The sequence below is a fragment of the Antrostomus carolinensis genome, unplaced genomic scaffold (genome assembly GCF_000700745.2).
Source record: "Antrostomus carolinensis isolate BGI_N321 unplaced genomic scaffold, ASM70074v2 scaffold12165, whole genome shotgun sequence".
Classification (NCBI taxonomy): Eukaryota; Metazoa; Chordata; class Aves; order Caprimulgiformes; family Caprimulgidae; genus Antrostomus; species Antrostomus carolinensis.
Genome location: NW_010317136.1, coordinates 3,025 through 25,897, shown reverse-complemented (window position 1 = coordinate 25,897; position 22,873 = coordinate 3,025). Strand labels below are relative to the sequence as shown.

At 36.3% G+C, this 22,873-nt stretch overlaps 1 protein-coding gene across 2 annotated transcripts in view; it reads left to right on the top strand.

The window, feature by feature from the left end:
- The window catches only part of LOC104525348 (cAMP-dependent protein kinase catalytic subunit beta), a 37,166-nt gene extending 19,880 nt beyond the window's left edge, over positions 1-17,286 (top strand). For both annotated transcript variants that reach the window (XM_010168472.1, XM_010168474.1), the window contains exons 4-10: positions 2,124-2,222; positions 3,163-3,245; positions 3,791-3,917; positions 6,175-6,270; positions 7,809-7,931; positions 10,024-10,188; positions 14,354-17,286. In XM_010168472.1, coding sequence (XP_010166774.1) covers positions 2,124-2,222; positions 3,163-3,245; positions 3,791-3,917; positions 6,175-6,270; positions 7,809-7,931; positions 10,024-10,188; positions 14,354-14,479 — 819 coding nt within the window. In that variant the 3' untranslated portion in view covers positions 14,480-17,286. The remainder of the gene's footprint in view (positions 1-2,123; positions 2,223-3,162; positions 3,246-3,790; positions 3,918-6,174; positions 6,271-7,808; positions 7,932-10,023; positions 10,189-14,353) is intronic.
- The last annotated feature ends 5,587 nt before the right edge of the window (positions 17,287-22,873 follow it).

Here is a 22,873-nt window from a genome sequence, read left to right as displayed (position 1 = left end):
GGGGGAAGTTAATTAAAGTCATTGCTACCTCTAAGTCCAAAATAGATTGGAAAGCTAGAGCTATAAAATTATCTGGTAAAAGCAAAAATTCACATTTAACGATTGCAGTGAATTTGCAGTAAAAGATTCATGGGATTAAAGATGCTTGCAGCCAGCTATCAGTCTTCTGTTAGGAAATTAGATGTCTATAATCTTTGTCTATAATCAGAATTCTGAAGTGTTGCTTTATGAAATACATGCATTTTCAACTCAACTTAGTTAGCATATATAATGTGTTTGTATTCTATTAGAAATATTAGTGCTATACTAGTAACTTCTATTAATTGATAAAAAATAGGAGATAGTTTAGGGAGAATGCATTTCTATCACTGTACAGTATAAAAAACATAAAAGTGTATGACATTAGACAATGTGCAGCCTGCTTATAATTTTTCATTTACATTTTATATGAAACAAGACGAAGTATATTGTGTGTCCCTCTGTTATCCAGTCTTATGTTTGATTCATCAGGATATGATAAAAAAATGTAATAGACGTTGATGTAGCCAGTAGTTTTGTGTGGAGGGTTGCTACCCCTTTATTTGTCTGCCTTGATTTAGGGAGGCTGCAACATAATGTTGCTTGGCTAGTTTCATTATGGCATTGTGTTTGGAAAGAAAATATTGTTAACAAAAGCTCAGATGTAAACAAGCTGTTGCAGAATCTGCTGTTACCAGATACTGTTTGATCCACAGAAAACTGTCATTGGACATGCCCAGAGTTTAAATGTGAGCAAAGTCGTGTTATCTGAGGCTCCAGTTTGATATTACCAAGTGTTAAAGAGCAGCTTCAGCCTGTGGGATTGCTGCCATCACCCTCCAGTATCTAACCAGCAGAAGATGCAGGAAGGGTGGTTAAAGTCTTGTCTAGCGTTGCAGCTGAACACTTCACAGTATCAAACTAAAACCTTAGTTTGCTTTGATGGCCAAGATAATTCCAGTACTTCAGCTTTTTAAGGATGAAGGCAACGCTTCCCACAAATGAGCTTTCAGCATAATTTTTACTTGATCCCTGAAGATCTGTGACTCAAAAGAGATTTAATATTTTTTAACTCAGTATTTTTTTTTGTACAACTACTACTTCAAAACAGTAGGTTTTTTATAGATACTACTGTATGCGTCTAAAAGTTAAATTTAAACACAGTTTCAATCAGGTTTGGAATATCTTGCTTACCTGTATTTATAGCAGTTAAATATGATTTCCAAACATGTAAAAACAGACTTGTTTTGATCACTTGTACATTTTCTCCTTGTTTCCTATGAGGGGGAGGAGAAATAAACTTTACTTGGAAATCATACCATTCTCAAAATAAGATGTAGATAAACTGTGCAACAGGAATTAAGTACAATGGAAGGAGTGATATGCAGTGTTGGGGTTTAACACAAGGAAACCAATTGTTAATGACTGAGAAAGTGCAATGATCAGAAATCTACCACTTGCTGCCTTGTTAGCAACTTAACATTATAATGGATTCTAAGAAGGTACCATTTATTTTTTTTTAATACTTTTGCTAAGTGGTTTGCTAAGCAGAAGAGCTAAAATCATTCAAAGGTCTGGCAGAAGCAACTGTTATTTATAAGAATGGAAATTTTGAATTTGGATTCTTCTTAGTCTTCTGCTTACTATACATGAGATATATAAGTCAGTCAGTTTACCCCTGTTCACACATAACAAAATTCCTAATTAAATGTTTCTGACACAATTTCCTGTCTTTCTTAGCCAAGGGTCCAAAGCTCAGATGGATTTTATTGAATTGTCGTCTTGCTGCAGAAGTATCTCCATTACAAATGCAAGCAATTATTAAGAAAATGTAGAGATTTTTCCTTGCTGATTCCTATACACAGCGTGTAGTAAGAAACACTATCTCTAGAATTAGCTGCAAACTCTGTTGCATGAGTATTAGTCTTTAAAATGTCATTAGACTTAGTCCTTTTCTCGGCACTGTTATTGTACTAGTAATGCATAAGGTTTTTTATTACCTGTAATGTTACAAGCTTGCTTTCAAATAAAAGTTTTACACTGACAAAATTATCAACAGCTATGAAATGTCATACTTAAATTGAAGATAGTTTTTTCTCTCCTAGGTCGTCAAACTGAAGCAAATAGAACACACACTGAATGAGAAGAGAATATTGCAAGCGGTGAACTTTCCTTTCCTTGTAAAACTGGAGTATTCTTTTAAGGTAATCATTATTTGGAAACTAGTTGTTTGAGTTTCAGGGAAGTGCATGCTCAAATTTTAGATATTAAAGCATTTAACTTTTATATTACAATAGTTTTAAATACTTTAGTTTTCAAAGATGCCCTTTCACTTTGCCCTTTTACCAGGTCTTGAGCAGTAGTTCCTGCTCTTATGTGCACACTTGTACACACTTCAGTTCACTAGATGATTGAAAGGATATCTCCAAATAAATTTTAAAAAATTAAATTAAATTAAACTCTTAAAGATTTCCATTCTTTCGGAGGGAAGCTAGCTTTTGTACAGCACGGAGCTTTTAGGCATCATTCTGTCGTTGATAGAAACCAAAGGATGTATTTCTGTACCAGTATACCGAACAGTAAATTTGTAGTTGTTCTGCAGATTTTTTGCTTGAGATTTACACCTGAGACAGATCTTAGTGACAGTCTTAACCATGAAGGAAGGAACTTTGAGATTAACTTCTCATTTCATGACAGTATGGTCTAGTCAGTCTGTAAAGAAATGGAATTTCCTCCTTCCCCCTCCCCCCTTTTTTTAAATACCATTTAAAATGAACAAACATGTTCTACCTAGAATACCTTAAGCTGTCTGTCAATTCTGAACTTTTAAGAGTGTTTAACTTTTAAGTTCTTGTCTTGCAGTAGGCATCTTACCCTCTGTTCCTGCAGGTCACCTACACACCATTCTGTGTCAGGAACTCACTAATTACTTTAAAATAGATTTTTTGGGATGTATGATGCTCCTTTTGTCATCTGCATCTGCACTTTTTCAGTAATTTTTACCTGTGTTGCTTTATATTTGTTAAGGTCACAATTGACCACAATTTTTCATTTTCATTCTTTAATAAAATACACTGTACCTAGGAATTATAGAGACTATAGCATGCCTAAGATGTATTTGTGTGTGTTTACTTGCTTCCTTAGGACAATTCTAATTTATACATGGTAATGGAGTATGTTCCTGGTGGTGAAATGTTTTCACATCTAAGAAGAATTGGAAGGTTCAGGTAAAGTATTAATGACATTATTCCTTTAAAAAGACTTACGTTGCTAATTTGGAAAGAGAGTTTCATAAAATCTGTTACTATTGATAAAGGGGTAAGTACATTTCATTTACCCCTCTTTCAGTGGACTTAAACTAGTCAAGTAATGAAAAACTTGTAATTATTTCTTATTTCCCACTTAGTGCAGGCATTCATGATTCATGCACCATAGAATCTTGGAATTCCTGTGCATATTGTCACTTGAATTTATGATAGTTTCTAAAAGTAAAATTTAAAGTCTAAGCTCTGTATTGTGGGATACGTTCATCTTGATTTGCATGTGTATTTTAACTGCAAAACTGAAATTAAATTTAGGGAATGAGTGTATCAATTCTAAAATGCTGTTTGCATGGGAGTTTTTGTTTAGTTTTTGGTTTGGTTTGGTTTGTTTTTCTTGTTACACAGTAAAAGAACCAGTTAAAAGATTTGTCTATCCCTGGCAGTTACATGGTTGTTTCAGTATCTTAGCATAGTGTTGGGGTACTTAATATTCTTTTAATTCTTCACAGTGAACCACATGCACGGTTTTATGCAGCTCAGATAGTGCTAACATTTGAGTACCTCCATTCATTAGACCTCATCTACAGAGATCTAAAGCCTGAAAATCTTTTAATCGATCAGCAAGGATACATCCAGGTATGATAATCTTTATATATTTAGGGAGTGGAGTCTTGTCTTACAGTGTATGGTTAGGTAATTCTCACAAATGTGTTTAGAATAAATGGTCTGCAGCTGGTTGGCATGTTAGCATGTATTCAGGGAGCATTAAAATACCCTGCTGCTTAGTAATGGTTAAAACCATTGGATTGTACTTCTTCTGACTAAAATTAAGTATGCACAATGAAGCTGTCGGCAGTTGAGCGAGTTGTCAAGATTTCCCTTGGGGTCTGTGGTGAGAAGGGGGTGATTACATGGCTCTGTTCATCTGACCTATTTTATACGTCTGCCCTAGAACAAGATGAAAGGTGCCCTAAAATGTCTGGTTCTCTGTGTTGTCTCTCTAAGTAGTTTGGGATAACCAGCTTAGATGTCAACATGGACAGTATACTTAATTTCAGTCAGATGAATCCCACCCTTGGGAGAGTCCTAACCTACTCAGGACCTCTGGAGTAAGAGCTGAGTTGAGATCAGATCAGAATTGCAGTGCTGCAAATGACAACTTTGGTTTTACAACAGCCTCTCTTGGCACCTTCTCATCTTCCTTTTAGCTCTTATGTTTTTGACCTAAATGGCAAATGGGAAGGTGCAACAAGCACTCTGCAATGCTTTGCAGTCCTTAAACTGTAGAAGCTTTTCTTTCCTCATGGCATCACCTTTTGCCGCAGCAGAATCTTAACAGGAAAATACATAATAAAAATGTTTTGAGAGAAATGCAAAGGATTCATATCTTATGTTGTTTATAAATGTAAAATAATTTTGCATGGAGAATAAAATTATGCTGCAGGGAGAGGAGAAATACAACTTCTATTAATGTGGTTGAGGAGCACTGTTAAAAAGCTATGCACAGTTTACTCCAGAATTACGACAGCTCTCTATATGCAACAGTATGTTTTAGTGATGGTGGGCAAACTGCAAATTCTGATGGGTCCAGCAGTCACCCCTCTCATGTGAGGATGGTTCACTTCTGTTTCTGAACAGAGCTGGGCGGGGTGGGGGTTGTGTTTATATGTTGATACTGCAGTGCCAATTACATTTTGTTGAGAAACCCCATTCATTTTCTAATTTTAAAGCAATTACCATTTGTCCCATGTCTGCAGTGTATTCTTCTTACATAGACTGATGTGCGTTCACAAACACAAAAATGATTCTTTACTGACTGAAGCAGGTCTGTCTAATCAGCACATCACCCTGTCCATTCAGTTCCAGCTGTGATTGCCATTGTTTCTATCAAAAATGAAGTAAAAACTGCCTTGATAGTTTGGAGTTTGGCTTGTTTAACTGTGAGACTAGTGTATCAGAAACATCAGCACAGGTTATTGTATAATTAGCACTGATTGTCATTGTGGTAGAGTATGTTTTCTTGGGGAATGGGTTGAAAGCAATACCAAGAAGGAGGAAGAAAAAGAAACTGATTGCCAAACAAGCACAGACTTGATAGTTTGAAACTAATCCCAGATTTTCACATGTAACTCCCTGGTTTCCATATGTATTCCACAATACGGTCCAGGAAAAATCAGAGAGAAGATATTGCAGAGTTCTGAAAACTTAATGCAAAAACAGGACGAGTAGAATGAAGAATTTATAATTGCCATTTGTGAATACAGTTACTGCTACATTCCCTCCCCTCAGTCCTCAAATAAACAAACTTGACTCTGGTGATGCTTTCAAAGATATTCAGAAGCAGAAGTTACTGGAAGACTTCTTTTATGTTGTCTTATTCCCACACTAATTTTACATATAACCTTTATACACTTATGCAGTAAACGTCTACATTTACAAGACTGGTGCATATCTTGACCCTTTTTGCGATTTATTTATTTTTTAACTAAATGAAAAGATAAATATCTAGTCATATTCATGTTCTTTAAACTTTCAGCAGTATGAACAGTCTGATGTGAAAAGTATAAGAAAAATTATTAATGTAATTACAGTACATGTGGAAGATAAGTAAGCCATGGTTCCCACTGATTTTTGTAATTATAAATAGAAGCTTGTATGAGGGGGAAAATACCTATTTTGTGTTATTTATTAATTTTGTTATGAGAACCCTTCTATCTATCTGAACTAGAAGTATCAGGACTGGCTACTAAAGGTACATCTGACTATATGATACTATGTGATCTGAGAAATTTTTCCTCTGTATAAAATATCTTTCCAAAATATTTCAAAAGTAACAATTTTAAATTTCTGTGTAGAAATGCACTTACAGTCGATTTATTTCTTCTCATGACAGGTCACGGACTTTGGCTTTGCAAAAAGAGTAAAAGGAAGAACTTGGACGTTATGTGGGACTCCAGAATACCTGGCACCTGAAATAATTCTCAGCAAGGTACTTTGGCTTGTTATTCAGCCATGCATTTCATGCAGTTAAAACTTACCACTCAGTTATTAAATTCTGAGGGATAAACAATTTCTGATACTTCTAATAATCAGAACTTGACTAGTTAACTCTGTATGAATTACACAAAATTCAATCATTGCATTGTAAATATCTCTTTAGTATATTAAAACTTACTCCAAAACAGGGATTTTCACATACCTGTACAGAACTTTCTACATATGCTTACCAAGTAACTTGTGAGGGGGGAAAGGCATTTAAAGAATCTGTAATTAGATTAACTAGCATCCTTACCAGAACAGCAGATCTGAGTGATTACGTTCTGAGGTGTTAACAGACTAGAACAGGAGCTCCAGAGGTAACAAGAACCGCACGTTAGATGAATCAGCACTCATTAAATAACTAGTTTCAGAGTGTTTCAGGTTTAATACACTTTACATGAAATCAAACATGGCAAACCACTGATTTTACACATAAATTACATGCAGTCTAAGCTTACCATTGGTCTGTTTGAGTCTAGTACTTGCACTAAGTGTTTGAACATAGAAGAAATATTATTTATCCTATAGTTGTATGATAGCTATATGTACAGCTACATTCAACTGTAGCCCTTCACGTTTTGCAAAGGAAAAATATCCTTATAGTTTATGGAACTGCTTATGATGTAAAGAATCATAATGCATAATGTTAAATTGTGCGTGGAATAAGTGGTTTAATTAAATACCCTTTGCAGGTCTTTAGAAGTAAAATGAAAATACTTCTGTTTGAGGAGAAAATGTTTGTTATTTGCAGCTTTTTTGCCCCTATGCAGCTAAAGCAGCAGAAGAAATTGCAGTGCGTCTACTTCAAATTCTCCATAGTAGAATTTTCAGGAAAGACAGAGTCTTATATCTGAGCTTTGTAAAAGATCTCAGAGAACACATATGAAATTGATGGACTTTGTGGTGTTTCCTGTCTTTTTTTATTATTAAGTAGGATTTACTAATAATTTTATGTTCAGACTAAAGATCGGATCACAAATGACTCTGTAACAGGTAATTAACAAAACTTTTAAGCTCTTGTAGCTAGTTTACTGAGTATGAAAATGAATGTTCTGAAATGCAATCAAGCAAAAAGATGATAGTATACAGTATAGGAAGTGTTATTCTATTTAATGAAATTTCCCTAAGCTTTGAAAGAAGTTTCAAGTGTTCTGTAACAATATTATTTTTATTTAAAATAAATAAATAACTTGTGCCCCTGTCTGTCACTTAAGGAGTCTTGACACATCAGTGTAAAGACATCACTGAAACTCAGCACAAGAATGTGTACAAAATGTTTCACTTTTATCACTGTTTCACTGTCATCACTGTGTTAGGTTTTAAGTATATTGCTGTTGGAATCTGTGAGCTTCAGTTTGAGCCAGGTTGTAAGTTCTGTATAAAACAAGCAATAATGCATTTGCTTTCTTTGTATTCCATAGATATACACTGAAAATCTTCAACTATGTTAGAAATGGTACTAACAGTGGTATTTCTCATTTTATCCAGGGTTACAACAAGGCAGTGGATTGGTGGGCATTAGGAGTGTTAATCTATGAAATGGCAGCTGGATATCCCCCATTCTTTGCAGATCAGCCCATTCAAATTTATGAGAAGATAGTGTCTGGCAAGGTGAGCAAAGGCTCTGTGTCTTTTCACAAATGCAGTTGTTTGTCTTTTCAGAACGTGTTTTTTGTGTGGAGTACATGCAGAATTTACTGCCTACTAGACAGTGAGCAGTTTGGAAAGAATATGAGAGAAGTTTGTAATGTGTACTTCTTAAGTACAGACGTTGTTACAGTGATATTAAAAATCAAAGTTCTAAAAATCTGTTCCCTGCCTTCAAATTTAAATTGCAAGTTATTAAATTTACCAACATTGGGGTATCATATCCTTTTATGCTTGGATAAAAATGATCTAACAACTAATTAACTGCATTATTTATTTGCCTAGCTATTTTTTCTTTTCTATAAATGTTTTTGCAGCTTTTGAGAAGCTCTAAAGAGTTTCCATAATTCATAGTAGGTTTCTTCTGCAATCCTGTAGTTCAAGACATGTCTAATGTTCTGTTCAGCTTTCATTGTTACATAAAATAAAAAAAAACTGTTTCCAACTTTTCCCTTTTATTTTTCATGAATATCTCTTAGTGTGCCAGATAGCAGGAAAATGTGATCATTCTGTTGTTTCTCCTCCAAGCCAGTGTTGTCTCTTCATATTTCTTTGTGCTCACTTGATTCGTTATGGTTCTTCTCGTCCTTGTTCCTACATAAACACATGCTGTGCTGTGTCTTACATACTTCTGTAATTCTAATCAAGGGAAGTGCCTCAGTAGGCTCTGTGGTACACTGCAATGAGATAGATTCCTGTCTAAGACCTTATTTTAATCAAGAAAGGCAGTTGCTCTTTGAAAGATTGTAATACTGAAGTCCTTCAGCTGTCTCCGTGAATATATGAGAATTCACTTACAAAGATATATTTTTAAAATAAATATTTCTCTTCTAAAGTGAAAAATGGGCATTTTTTGCAGTTCTGTATAGTTTGCTTGACATTTGTACTGTTGGTCATCTATGTTTTTTTACTGAGCCAATGGATGGTTGCAGAAACAGCACTGGACTTGAACTGTGGAAACTCTTAACATTCAGTTCTCAGCTAGCAGTATGTTTCCTTTATAACCTTGAGTCTTTCATTTAATCTCCCTTATGCACTTAGTTCTCTACTTTAAAAACTGAGTTAATATTTCCTTACTTCTCAGCTGTCTAGGCATTATATTCGTAAAAATTTATAATTTCTCATATACTACAATAGAGCCATATTGATGGGTAAACTGAAGCAGTGTCCTTGATTATCAGACCTTGATTTCACAATGTGGTTTTGTGTTAAATAATTCCATGTTCTGCATTTACATTATAACTGATCAGCTGAATATAGGGAGTATCAAATGCTGAGAGTATGGGCATGACAAGTAACTTTCTGCCTGTTCTTTTTCCCTTTCTTCTCTCTCCCATCTCAAATGGTGTCAGTAGATCTTTTGTTAGTAAAACCCTAAGTAATTGCATCCCAAGAATCAGCTTCAAATATTTCTTAGCCAGGTTTGAATGAGTTGTATTGGCAAAGTCACTCATTTGTGTGCTATCTTCAAATAGTGCTGTATTATTTATGTAAAACTTGATGTTGGTGTATTTAGTTACCAGAAATAGCATAAAGTTCCAGACTGAATTTTCATGTGAGAGTCCAGAATGTTCAGTTATTTCAGAGCATATATGTATATTTATAGGCATATATATATATATATAAAATATACTATACTGTATCACCTGTGTGCCTCTGTGTGTGTATATATATGTGTAACATAATATAAAAATTTGGGTTTAGAAAATAGTTGAGAATGCCTTGAGATGATGATGTGTTTGTGAGACACTAAGTTAAATTTAGCTTTTATATCATTATTACATTAAATTAATATTTTTTTCCCCATCTCAATCAGATCTGGAAACTTTCAGTTCAAAAAATGGTAGATGGACAAGGTAATCCTATTGATAAAGGCTCTGTGAAACAGAAATACATGTGTAACGATAATAATCTCTTTTCATGCATTCCTACTTGATTTGTTTTAGAGGAAGAACAGAAAATGGCCCAAATATTTCCTTTTGTGTGGACATTGTTTTGCTTCACAGGGAGAAGAATCAATTTTTTCTATTGTTTTTAATGTTGTGTATAATTTTAGGTAAGGTTCCCATCACACTTCAGTTCAGACCTAAAGGATCTTCTAAGAAATTTACTCCAGGTAGATTTGACCAAACGATATGGAAATCTCAAGAATGGTGTAAATGACATAAAGAATCACAAGTGGTTTGCAACTACAGATTGGATTGCCATTTATCAGAGAAAGGTAAGGCCCTTCCTGATCAAAATTATTACAGGTCTTTAAGAGGTTGAAGTAAAATTTCAAATTTTTTATTTTATTTTTTTGCTTTCCTAGATCTGTCACTTTTGGTTAAACTGAGAAAAGGTGAAAGTATTTTAAGACTCTGAAGAGTATATATTGGTTGAATTATGTTTGTTTCTTTGTTGGTATTTTATTCTGAACCTCTGTGTACATTCATGTTCTTTTAACACATGTTGTGCTTTAGTCTATTTCTGAAATATCTCAGAATGAGCCATCTCCTGCTTCTCTCACTTTTTATTTAACCCCTGCTATAGTGGCATCTATAAATACTCCTCCACAGCAGAGAGCAATCTGTTTTCCTTTCCAGCTAGTTCTTAGCCATCAGACTGTGCTTTAGTGTGGAGAAGCTCAGGCCAAAGCTAAAGCTTTTCTTTTTCTGCTAAAGTGTGCTCCCTCCTTCTTGCTTGCTCTTGCTTTATCTGTGATTGGATGAGCTGTAGAGAATGTCTACTCAATCCTCAGTGTCTAGTGAGGAGTTTGTGTCTTCTGACATTACACTTTAATTGACTGCAGTTTCATAAGCTGTGACAATGGGAAGAGCCCTGAATGCTTTTTTTTCTGGCAGTTTTAGAATGGTTTTCTAGACCTGCTTGACCAACATGGCTTTTAACATGGTTTTTAGAAAGTCCATGCCCAGTCTGCACTATGAACTTTGGACCTGCGTAAGAATGAAAGCAACAGAGACAATTGGGAATATTTTCAGAGCGTGAGCAGCCATTGACATGTCGGTTAGAGAGGAGCGTGTTAATTGCTGCCAGGGTGAATGAAGCAAAGCTGGGAGAGGAAGCTGGGGAAAGGGATGAGGATGATGGCAATTCAGTCTAGATCTGTCTTCCGGTAGCTCCAAAGTTCCCTCTCTCCTTGAAGGTAGAGTCAAAGTTAAACATCCATAGATTAGTGGGTTACTAGAAACAGATTGTTACAATTATTAAGAGAACAATTATTTGTTCTCTTCAATGCAGCCTCTGAATTCTTAGTTTTCCAGAGACAACAGTAAAAGACTTAAATAACTTCATTGATGTTGTCCCAGAAGACTCATGTGAAGAAATATTTTTGTGTCTAGATATTGGTGAAAAGGTTAAGAAAGGTTAAGAGTTAAGTGATAATATTTGAAGGAATTGGTTTACATTCTTGAAATGCTAACAGTCTTGACTATAGAGACATGAAATTGCTGCTGTTAACAGCATATTTTAAAGGCCAAACCTAAATACTAACAATAGTTTATAAAAAGAAACTGGTTGTTTGGCTACACAAACTGACAGTACGGTTGTTGTAGTTTTCACTAATGTATTAATTACTAGAAGACAGAGTGCAATTAACCCATCCTGTATTCTTTGTATTAAGTATAGATGTTTTTGAGAAAAGAGTCTCCATTGCAGAGTTGTAATTATCTGTTCTTTGCTTTCTTAATGCCTGTTTACAAGGCAGATTTATATGCACTGAGTTTCATTTGCCAGTGTGCTGTCTGGGAAAACCCAGGCCCCGTAATATTAAATCAGATGTTTTAATACTGTGCTAAATATTCTTAGTGTTGCTAATAGCCTGCTGTAGAGAATTACTTTCACAGAAACACAAAGTATTTTAAAATATGAAGTAGTAGTACAGTCAGAATAGCTATTACTAGTTTCAAAGAAAACTAATGCTGAATAAGTTTGAAGCTTCAGATTATAAGTACTGTAAAACAAAGGGTCTGAAACAACAGCATGGATTGTAATTTCATTTAAGCAATCATAGAAATACAGTAATAAACTTTGGGTTTATACCAGCTTTTCACAGGGGCTGTTACCACAGCATGTATTTTCCTGAAAAAACATAGTGTTCCTTGGCAACTAATATAATGTGAATAATTTGTTATGCTACAGTCATAAGTTAACCAGTCAATTACTTAATATTTCAGATAAGGTCAAGTCTTATTTTCTTTGTGTGTTTGCATAGCTGTTTATTAAATTACTGCCTGATAGTATGGTTGTACTTGGGGCTAAACAGGTATTTCTACTATAAGCCAGTGTTAGCTCCTGCAATCTCTTTTTAGTGATTTTCTTAGTGAAGATCATAGGAAGAAGTCTGAGGTGTCTCATTTGGACGTGTTCTAAAATTCAAGTGGTAAATCAGATATTTTTTGTGCTCTGAGCTTTGTTGTTAATTGAAAATCAATTTGGGAAAACACAGAGACAATTCAGGTAATGGTAAATATGTAGTATCTTTGTACGCTAGGTACGTACACAGACTGTGTATTCTCTCAGGATAAATCACCTAAACATGTATATTGTTTTAGGAACAAAAGGTTATACACGTGACAATTGTAGCACAGTCTATAAATGCAGAAAGTTATGTATTGGGAGTGTGTAGTGTTATTACCCAAAGTCACAACAGAGTAATTTGTATTAGTCTGTGCTGTACCTCTTTAATTTACTGATTTCTTTGCATACATTCCCTTGCCAGCAGTAATCTACCTGGGGCACTGAGCAGTTCCATGGTTGCACAGTGTGTTCTGATCCCCTGCCTCAGCTGGAGCCATGCCTGCCCTGCTTATCTGTCTGCCCACCGTGCTGCCTCTGGCACACGTGCTCCTTGGGAAGTCCCAGAGAGATATTTGTCTGATGACATTGCATTTCAAGGTTTAAATTTGCATCGCCTCAAAAATTTTGCTATCATTTTGCTTACCATAAAGATGGATAAATCGGGCACCTGTCAAATGAAAAAAAGAGGAATGCGGTGCTGATAATCATGCCTCCAACTCCAGTTTGTCCTAGACCTGTTGCAGTAGAGCATCTCTCCTTCTCTCTGATCTTCCATTCCCTCTGTTCCCTTTCCATTCTTCATCATTGCCTCCCATCAACCCCACACCCTGCTTATTCCTTCTTTCACCATGCAGTTGATTCTAAAATTTAGGTTATTTTGAAAAGTAATTAAGCTTAATTTGGAACTTGGAGGTGTGATAGACTAGAAGGATTAAGATTTGAATTAATATTAGCTGAGTGAAGGTGGCATTTAGTAGTCTGTTCCCTAAAACAGCATTTCAGTGTCTGCAAGTTGGTGACAACTCCTCTTTTTTTTTTTTTTTTTTCATTATTTTTTCCCCTGACTGTGTAAGGGCAGCATAAGCTGTTAACCAGTAAAAATGCAGGTATGTCCCTGTGCAGAGCCATATCTTCATTTAATGTCATCTTTAGTTTAACTTCCAAGATGAATAGAGGCTGAAGTGTGCTAAACTGGGACAGAAAGATTGAGACTGTTAAACTGTAGCCAGGCTCAAGGATTTCATTGTATGGTCAACCTCAAGAAGCTGCAGATTCCCTCAACTTTAAGAAGGAGTGATTAAGAGGGTCCTGGAAAATGACTGGTTCTAATACCCAAGTGTGAGTGGCTTACTGCCATACAGTTGACATGAGTTGCAGTGAATCCAGGCTAATGGAGTATATACGTGGATCTGAGAGGATGTGCAGGCAGTCTCTGCCAGAAGGGGTTTTCTGTCTTTAATTAGAGCTGCACTGGCTTTCTGTAAAATTTTTCAGTGATTCAAGTCATTGCTGGTCTCTCAGTTGTGGCCTAGTTTTGAGAAGGCTTTCACTTCTCACTCACAGTTAGGTCCTAGGAGGAACTTTGCAGGAGATGCAGAACAAATTGTTTTAAACTTGTATTAGATTAGCGTTTATTTGGAAATAGAGGATTGTTGGTAAGTAGGAGGAGAGGGGTTCCAAACAGCACTGAGATTTTTGAGTAGTGTTGATGGCAATCAATGTACTGCGCAACTGTTGTGTGCAGCCCTCGCCGCGCTGCGAGCGGCACCGCGCAGCCGATGAGCTGAGGGAGGAGGCCTCTTCTGCAAGAAGAGAGCTAAACTTTGTTTTGAAGTGGAAGTAGTTTTTTTATTTATGTTTGTGAGTGAGATGTTAGTCTTTTTCAGCTTCCATTCATATGTCTAGGCCTGCACCTTCTTAGGCTGGTGTTAAGTGCCACGACTTAAGGCTGGTTCACTGTAATATCTGGTTTCTTGACAGGATTTGAGAAGTAATGGGAATATTGTATTCATTGTCACAGTGTTAAATCTAAAGGTATTGGTCCGATAACATTTCATATGTGCTTCTTCCCCCCCCCCCAAATACAGGTAGAAGCTCCTTTCATACCAAAGTGCAGAGGCCCTGGAGATACCAGCAACTTTGATGACTATGAAGAAGAAGATATTCGTGCGTCTCTAACAGAAAAATGTGCAAAAGAATTTGCTGATTTTTAGTAGGAGTAAGAGGACAGATGACATCAGGGCTCACATTGGGATCTTTGCACTCTGTTAACAGATGAGGTGGAGCTGAGACCATCATATGTCAAAACAGTTACCTAGTTACTTCATTCCACAAAGCTGGCTGAGGTCTTTATTGCCATCTTCCATGTGTGCAGTTTGCACCAACCCTTCTAACTAGGCACAATTAAGCAAGCACTGTTTGTGCAGTAACACAGAATAATAGACCACTTTCCTACTTAACTTTGGTTTCTGTCGTTCTTTGTTTCTGTGTATTGTTCATTTTCCCCCTTTAAAATGAAGTAGTTTTTTACCCAAGAATGCTCCATTTTATTTTGAATAATGTATTATTTGTGTGAGTGAAATGGAAGGTGTTGCAGCTAGTGTGATTTAGACTGAAGTGAAAGATAAATGTTGCTTCTAGTCTGTGCCAGCCAATAATTCTTGTCTGTCTTGTGTCTGATGCTACAATTTATAATAATTTTTTTAGTAGCTCAGACTAAACCTAGCCAACATTTTTAGCGTTTTTGAAAGTAGTATTTATCGCCATATAAATGTCTGCTAAATTAACTTAAAAACATTTCTTCCTGGAGACTGACCAAAATTCAGTAGAATCAATTGGATGGCTTAAGTAGGGGACAGTAGCTAGACCCCGTGCCTTGGTTTTCTACATCCCTGCAGTTTTCATCACTGCCTCCTTCCTTTGTATTTCCCACCTAGGCAGTAGGTAAATTGCCATAACCAAGACTGTACCATGGAAAGCTTACAGTCTCGTGAGAGGGAGTAATTCCACCTGGTCTGGATTTTGGACCATATTTAACCAAGTCAACTTACCAGCATTTCAGTTGGCAGGTATGAAATGGCTTTTTTAAGAACATGAACCCTAAACAATTAAAGGAAGTTTTGGTCAGTATTGTAGAGCATATGATTCATTTTGATTCACATTTTCTTTTTTTAAATGAAAAAAAAAAAGGACAATATTTGGGCTCCCAAAGTATTCCCTTTAATCAAAAAAGGCGTCCATTCAAATAAAAAACACCACACCACAAAAAGCATAATGCGCTCTGCCATTAGCTATGAAAAACAAATGGTTTAGCAAATGCAAAATAATGTTCTAGATGCATCGCTGGATGAACACAGTTATTTTTTGTTAGCTGTTAAGAATAAGAGGTTATTGCCAAGTTTTTATTCTGGTATACTATATTAGTAAACTGAGGATGGAGTACTGCTACAATCATTTTCTTTTTAATTACAGCACTTCATTCACGAAGAAAAGAGACAAAGTTTAAAAACTGCAACAGCTGGGTTTATTTAGTTGCGTTGTGTCTTCATTTCTAACCTACTTTCTTTCAAACAATCAGAATGTATGGTCACACAGATATAAGTATTTGGGCTTAATTATGTTTTGTATACTCTCACCAACTGACTTAAAAGATAGTGCTACCATGTGCTAGCTTTGGGCACTTTTACACGTTTATTTCAATGTTAATAATCAGTGGCTCAGCACTTTCTTGGGGGTTGCTTTTAAACTTATTCATAGTAGTTTTATTTGTACACTTGATTCTGGCTGTCTCAGTGACCTGTCTTAGAACAGCACATCTAAACAGTTTAAACTAGGCTCATATGTTATGATAAATTTACATGCATACAAGGATGAATTGTTTTTTTAAAAAATGAGCTATATTGATACATAGCCATTGAATTTGTTTGAATGTCAGTGCAAATAAACCACTGGCATTCCTTCCTTTTAATCTGTATGACACTACTTTAAGAAAAGCCTTTGTAGACATTTTACAAAAGAGTATGAAACGTACCATCCAACATTCTGTATGTTTAGATTGTTGAGCATTTTTGCACAACGTCATTAGGAGGCTGACACTGAATGCAGTCTTTGTCCACCCATATTTACATATGTGCAAGAAAAGTATAAGATACTTTGCTGTAGCAAATTTTATGTAACAAAGATATATCGTCACATGAATAAATTTAAAGAAATCCTTTGTATGAAAATGTTAAAATCTTTTGTATTTCATTTAGACCAAGGACATGCTGCTGTATGCTAGCTGTATGCGATAAATTCTACAGTAACTTTGTTGTCGTTTATGAACTTTAAAAGATTTTAATAAATGTTGGAGATCACAATTTGATTCTGTTATGATTTTAATTTTTAATCATTACATTTATAATTCTAGTAAGGTTCAGAGATTTTTCTGTTTTGTAAAATACTGTAATCATTCATCTTGCGTGTACAATAAGACAAAAGTCTAGGAAATTGGTTCTGACATGTCTGTCTGCTATCCGGATTAAATTCTATGTGAGCATAAGTGGAAAAGTCATCTTAATGCCATGATATTATGCTATTTTTTAATTTTATGAAAATCCTGTTAGAAAGTAAAATACTTTTCCAATATGGCATAATAGACTTCAGTATGGAAATGAGATTCTATTTTGGAAAAAGAGGGGAAGTGTGCAATTTCCAAGGCATTAGTGAGTACATTTGACAATGTGAGTATTATACAACCCTCTCATTTAAACACAGTCACAAAATATAACTACAGAATATTATGTTACCTGTATTTAATTTGAAAAATCCTTTTCACAATATGGAAAAATTGTATATCTATGACAGTAGACGCTTGTTAATTTTACACATTTGAGGAATTAAGTGTTGAACTATATGGTATATTTTAATTGTACTCTAGTTGTATGTAACTTTGATTTCCAACATAAAGGATTGTATCTCATTAAGTAAATTGCTTTTTTATTATCTTGTCAGTTGCATTAAAACCCTTATTTTTAAATCCTTTAAAGTATTTTACTAATTTTTGCAAATAATTAGATGTTTTTAAGTGCTGCAATAGTGTGCAATATAGTAAACATTTATATACAGAAGTGCAAATTAAATTATGTACAACACTTGTGCTGCTTCTTTGTGAATCAGAATGTTGTATGATGAGAGTTGTTGCATCTCCCCATACACTGAAAACAGGGTTTGAAAGCAAGAGGAAAAGGTCATGAAACATACTGTACATATTAGTTGGGACCCATTAAGCTGGACACTAACTAGGGTGTTTGGAGAAGATGGTGTGGAGAACATTAAAGGCACTATGAGAAGTCAGTGATTCGGACTTCTTAGACAATCAAAGGCAAGCGAGGTGATCATTAGCTGCGATATTGTTTCTCTTCATATTTTCACATTTAGACTCAATGCTTTTTATTCAAGATAACTGCCTGTTTTAACTGTGTGCAGATCCCGCTGTACAAACTTTGTGCTGTGTCTCATTGTGCTGTGAAACAACTGATAGAAGTAAAGACTGTTTGTGGTCTTGGCATTGTCTGTCTTGAGGCTTTTTCTGCAAGTGTTTTTTGGAGAGGCTCTGGTACCTGCTCCTGTAGCACAGCTCCTCCTCATCCTGCTTTCCGAGGGGAGCTTCAGCCTCTTTGCTTCTGCTGCTGTACGCCTGCTGACTGTGGTTTTGTGTTCTCGGTTTCGTACTACAAATGCTATATTACATTTTAAAGACCTTTGTACTTTTTCTAAAGCTGAGCTAGGAAACTGCAAAAAGATCATCTTCTGCTTTTGCTACGGCTCCCATGCAAACACAGCATGTTGAGCAGCAGATTTGAAGGTGTCATTGAAATCTGTTGTTCTTCCAATTTGCCGTGTGTAAGGAGGATTTATCTCAGATAAGAATTTGAGAACTGTTTCATAAGAAGCTGACAAAAAGATGATTCCATTCTCCATCTGGGGTGTGTATAGCTGGTCTGGATGTGTTTGACAGATAATCGTATGCAACTGTGGGACTTAAGCACATTTTTTAATTTTTTTTATTTGACAGCTTGAAGAATCAACTGATTTGAGGCCTTTGACAGAAGGGGTAAAATAGGAGCATCTAATGTCAGGTTGGGTGGTGATCACTTCCAGTAAAAGGATTAGAGCTCCACAAGGATGTTTAAATGTCTTATAGATAGTAAATATTTGTCATCATACATAGGAATTATGTAAAATGTTGTCTTTTTTAGAAGAATAAGATGGGTGTATCGCAGCAAGATAGGATCTCAAGATAGGTTCCCTTCCTAACTTGTGAATTTGATGATGAATAAAAGTTTGAATTCAATCTGAGGCCTAGTCACATTTTGACCTTTTGTTGTTGTATTTTCCCCCTCCCTCGCAACACTGCAAACACGGATGCCTGCCTAAAGGAAACTTGCATATATTGGAAATGCAGTTTATTCTTGTAATTCACTACTATAAAAAGTTCCTATTTCAGTGGGACAAGAGCAGCTTGAGGTTTCCATGAAATCGCTGGGATGAGTTCCCAATAGTCTCTTTCAAAGCCAGTAAAATTTCCTTTAGAATCCTTACAGTCCGGTTGTTCTGTTCCTTCCCTCAGAGGGTCAAATACAAATGTTTTTGCAAAAATGTATTTCTAAAAATTTTGCTTACATGGCTCTTTGCTTTAAATTTTAAAAGCAACATATTTGTGGTGTTCATTTGCAGTAGATCATGGTCAGTGAAGCACGTGAGAGAGGCCCAGTGACAAACTTTGACGTTCCTTATTAGTGTTCAGCTTAAAAGATTTAGATTTTGATTGATTACACAGTAGCAATCTAGTATCTAATTGCAAATTCTGCTCTTTGTGTTGAGACGCAGCCTGTCCGAGGCATCTTTGCTTAGGACAAGATAGAGAAAACACTTTGCCCAACACATGGACATGGCTGCAGCACAAAAGCTCTTTAGGATGAAAAGCTTTTTCTAGATGGAAGGAGTTTGAGGATGGAGGTCAGCGATCTGTTCCCATACATGCGCAGCCACAGTAACAGATGTTTTGCTTGGCTGAGATGTGGAAGTGAGAGACTTCTTCCTTTGCCTTTGCTTCCAAGATGCTCTGGGAGGTTGGAAAGGGGACAGCTGTAGGTATATTGACTCAAATGGAGCCAGGTCTCAGCAGCCTAGCATGTAGTGTGGTACGTTCTGAGTGTGTCCAGTCAGTTACAGGAAGAAATACTGGTGATTAGTGCAATAAAGAGAAAACGAGTGTCAGAAAGGCTTGATCACCTTTCTGAAATTCTTCCACCATCAAGATAATTTGATTAAATAATAATAAAAAAAAAATCTAATGCGACCTCATTTACATTTAATGGTGTATCAATGCTTTGGTCTACACAGCAATATCACAAGAACTGTCTTCTACTGGAGGTGTTGTTCTTTACTGTGTATCTGCATTGCAACTTTGAATGTATATATAGATATCTAAGTAATAGTTCAATGAATGCTTGATTAGGTTTTCCTTTCATTCTCTTCCATCCTTACTGTGATCTTTTAACTTGATGTTTGCATGAAGTGGGGATCTAGGCATCAGAACTCCATTAATGACAGGTATCACCTTGGATGAGTAAAGCACCGTAATTCACTTCTCAATTGTGTGTTAATTGAGGTTAAGCAGTCAATATTTCATTATTTCATAAATGCCCAGAGTTTATAATCTAATCTCCTTCAACTGCCACCTTAATATATATATATATATATATATATTTATATAAAAATGTGTATACCCAGTAAAAATATGATTTCCCTTTATTCTCTTACCATACACATTGGGAAGTATGCATCTGGCAAGCTTGCTTACTGGTGGGAAAAACTAAGAGAGGAGCTGAGCAGGTAGCCTTAGTAAAATGTTATGGTCTACCAGAAGCGAGATCATGGTGGCAGAATCAGTCTAAGGGGTACATGATGTAACATGTATAATGTAGTGACCTAGTTGGTTAATGTTAGCACCTTAGTTCATGTCAAGAGTGTGGTTCTTCTATAGAAGTATCTGCTCTGTGGTTTCGGACATAACCCAGGGACTTGGCTCCAGGTGGGCATCCACATCAGAGAGTCACCTCCCGTGGCCAAAGCACCCATAGCTCAGTCATTCTGAAGAGAATTTCGTAATGGGACTGGGTCAGCTGCAAACTATGTGTCCTGCCAAGAGAAGTATTGCAGTGAATGCTGGGGGAAAAATAACTCCCTTAAGTCTCATAAATTAGATGGGCTTTTTTTAAAGCCACACAAGGAAACTTGAACACACGCTTATTTGGGATGTGTACAATCCAAAGCTATGCTTTAGGGCATTCTTAGTATTATGTCTGAAGTTATTAAACTGGTCTTAATTCTATGACTTCTTATTGACTACCAGAACTAATCTGATTTTTCTTGAACTTTTTTTTTGTGTTCCAGATTACTACAAAAACCTGTAGACTAAAATGAATCATGGTTGCACCTTCACCTCGCTTCCCCGTAACAAAATGCTCTAGTTGCACTCCTTTGCCAGTAGATGGCACATTTACATGGTGGGGAACACGGTGTATAAGAAACACCAGCTGCAGAGCGTCCTGAGAACTAGAGGCCTGAAAAAAAGTGAGAGCAGTCGGGAATGAGAAATTCGGACAGTGCCAGTCGCACAGTGTGTCACATAACAGATGCAATACCAACCATGAATATTTGTTGTTTATATATTAGTAGATTTTGCCTTTAAATCCTTTTAGAGTTAATTATTAATACTTGCAACATTTTTTTACTGGTTCTCATATCAGCATCAGCAAAAAGGGCGTTTTTGACACTAATTTGAACAAAAGCATTTTTTTAATAATACGTATGATTGCACAAGCGGTATGAAAATCCCACTAAAATTCTGTAACTGATAAATCCTGTTTTCCTTAGAGGTGAGATTTGAGGGGTCTGTTTTAATAGCACACAATCACATTTCTGTATTATGTGCAGTTGAAAGTTCAGAAATATGTTTCTTTTAACCACAGGTTGTCACCAAAAAAAAAAAAAAAATAGTGCTTCTAAGCTGGTTCATCAAATATATAGTATTTATGCTAGACAGAATATACATTTTTAGAGAGTTGGATGCTGATCAAATTTAGATGTATCTCTACTATAGTTCTAATGTTTACAGGTAAAAAACATTGTTCAATATTTTTCTGAATGATGTGACCACCAGAGCCGCTGGAGAGAAAGTAGTTACAGCAAATGTGTTCTGGAGAGCGTCTCTGATCAGAGCTTCATCAACCAATTTAGAGCTGAGCAAATTTTTGAAAGGTCAGTTTAACTGTTATGATTTTTATGCATAACTTGAATGTCATGTCTGCTCATGTTCACATGTGAGTATCTGTCTGGGTTTGGTTTATATCAATAGAGAGTAGCAGAGAGGGGAAATAGGGTGATCTAACGTGCACCCAGAACCCTTGCCCTGCTCTAACAGTGGTTCCTTTCTTGCAGTCGGTGGTACTGTTCGCAACCACAGTCTGCCAAGCAACGTGCACTACCTTTGATCTCCCATATTTACATGCAAAGCATAGGGTTGTCATGATTTCTTTTGGCTCCCTCATAGTTCAGTGCCTATGAGCAGACAGAACTGGCACCAGTGACTGAGACCAGTGGAAAACTTTCTTCACTGGGTCCATGGTGCTTTCAGTGGGCTGAGGAGCAGCATCCTCCATGGCTGATCAATGGAAAAAATGCTGTGTTCTCTTCTTCCTCACCTGGTATGAGTTCTGGCAGTTATACCAGAACTGTAACGTGTAAAGAAGATGCCAGTATTTACCAGGACATGGGTGCTTTACAAATCTTAGAAATCTGGATGTTTCTAAAGCAAGCAAAAACTGCCGCTTCTGGCTCGCTCTGCCTATCTACTGGTGGAAAAACTTCACTGTCCTAGAAACTCACTGAATGATCTGCCCAAACACCTCTGAAATATGATTGTTCCCAAAACAGCTATGTTGGCAAAAGTGGACACCCTTCAAGAGCTTTCCACTATCCAAGTATTGTGTAGATCTCTGTGCATACTCAGAATGGTTTTTTTAGAAGAAAACCATAAAGGAATGGCCTGGTTCCGCTGGACTTCTGGTACCAAGGTGGATTTGTGACTAAGCCTGTGCTCCTCTTTTCTTTGTTGAGTGTGGTCCTGAATCTTACTGATCTTGGTTTCTAAGAAAACCTCTTGATGGCAAGGTGATGTAAGAATGTTACAACAGTGCTTTTAAGGGGAAATCCATGGCACCCCAGAAAATCTGTGTAGAATTGAGCAGAAACCTCCATGGACAGGTGTGGAGAAGGTTCTTAATGTCCCCACACTGAAAATGGAGGAGAGTTCAGCACAACTGCACTGGAACATTTTGAATGCTGCTGTCAGGTGGCTACTGAGGAAACTAGATGTTAGTCTTATCTATTGTAAAAGTGGTACTTGGGTTAGGATTTTAGAAGTGGAGGAAGTATGTGGGGTTGTCCCTACAGAAAATATTTTTCAGCTTGTGGACTGAGTGTCTGTGATTAATGTTGCCTTGGCCTGGATGTGGGTGAGAGAGCTGCATGGGCTGTAGGTACACTGGCTTCCACAGGGG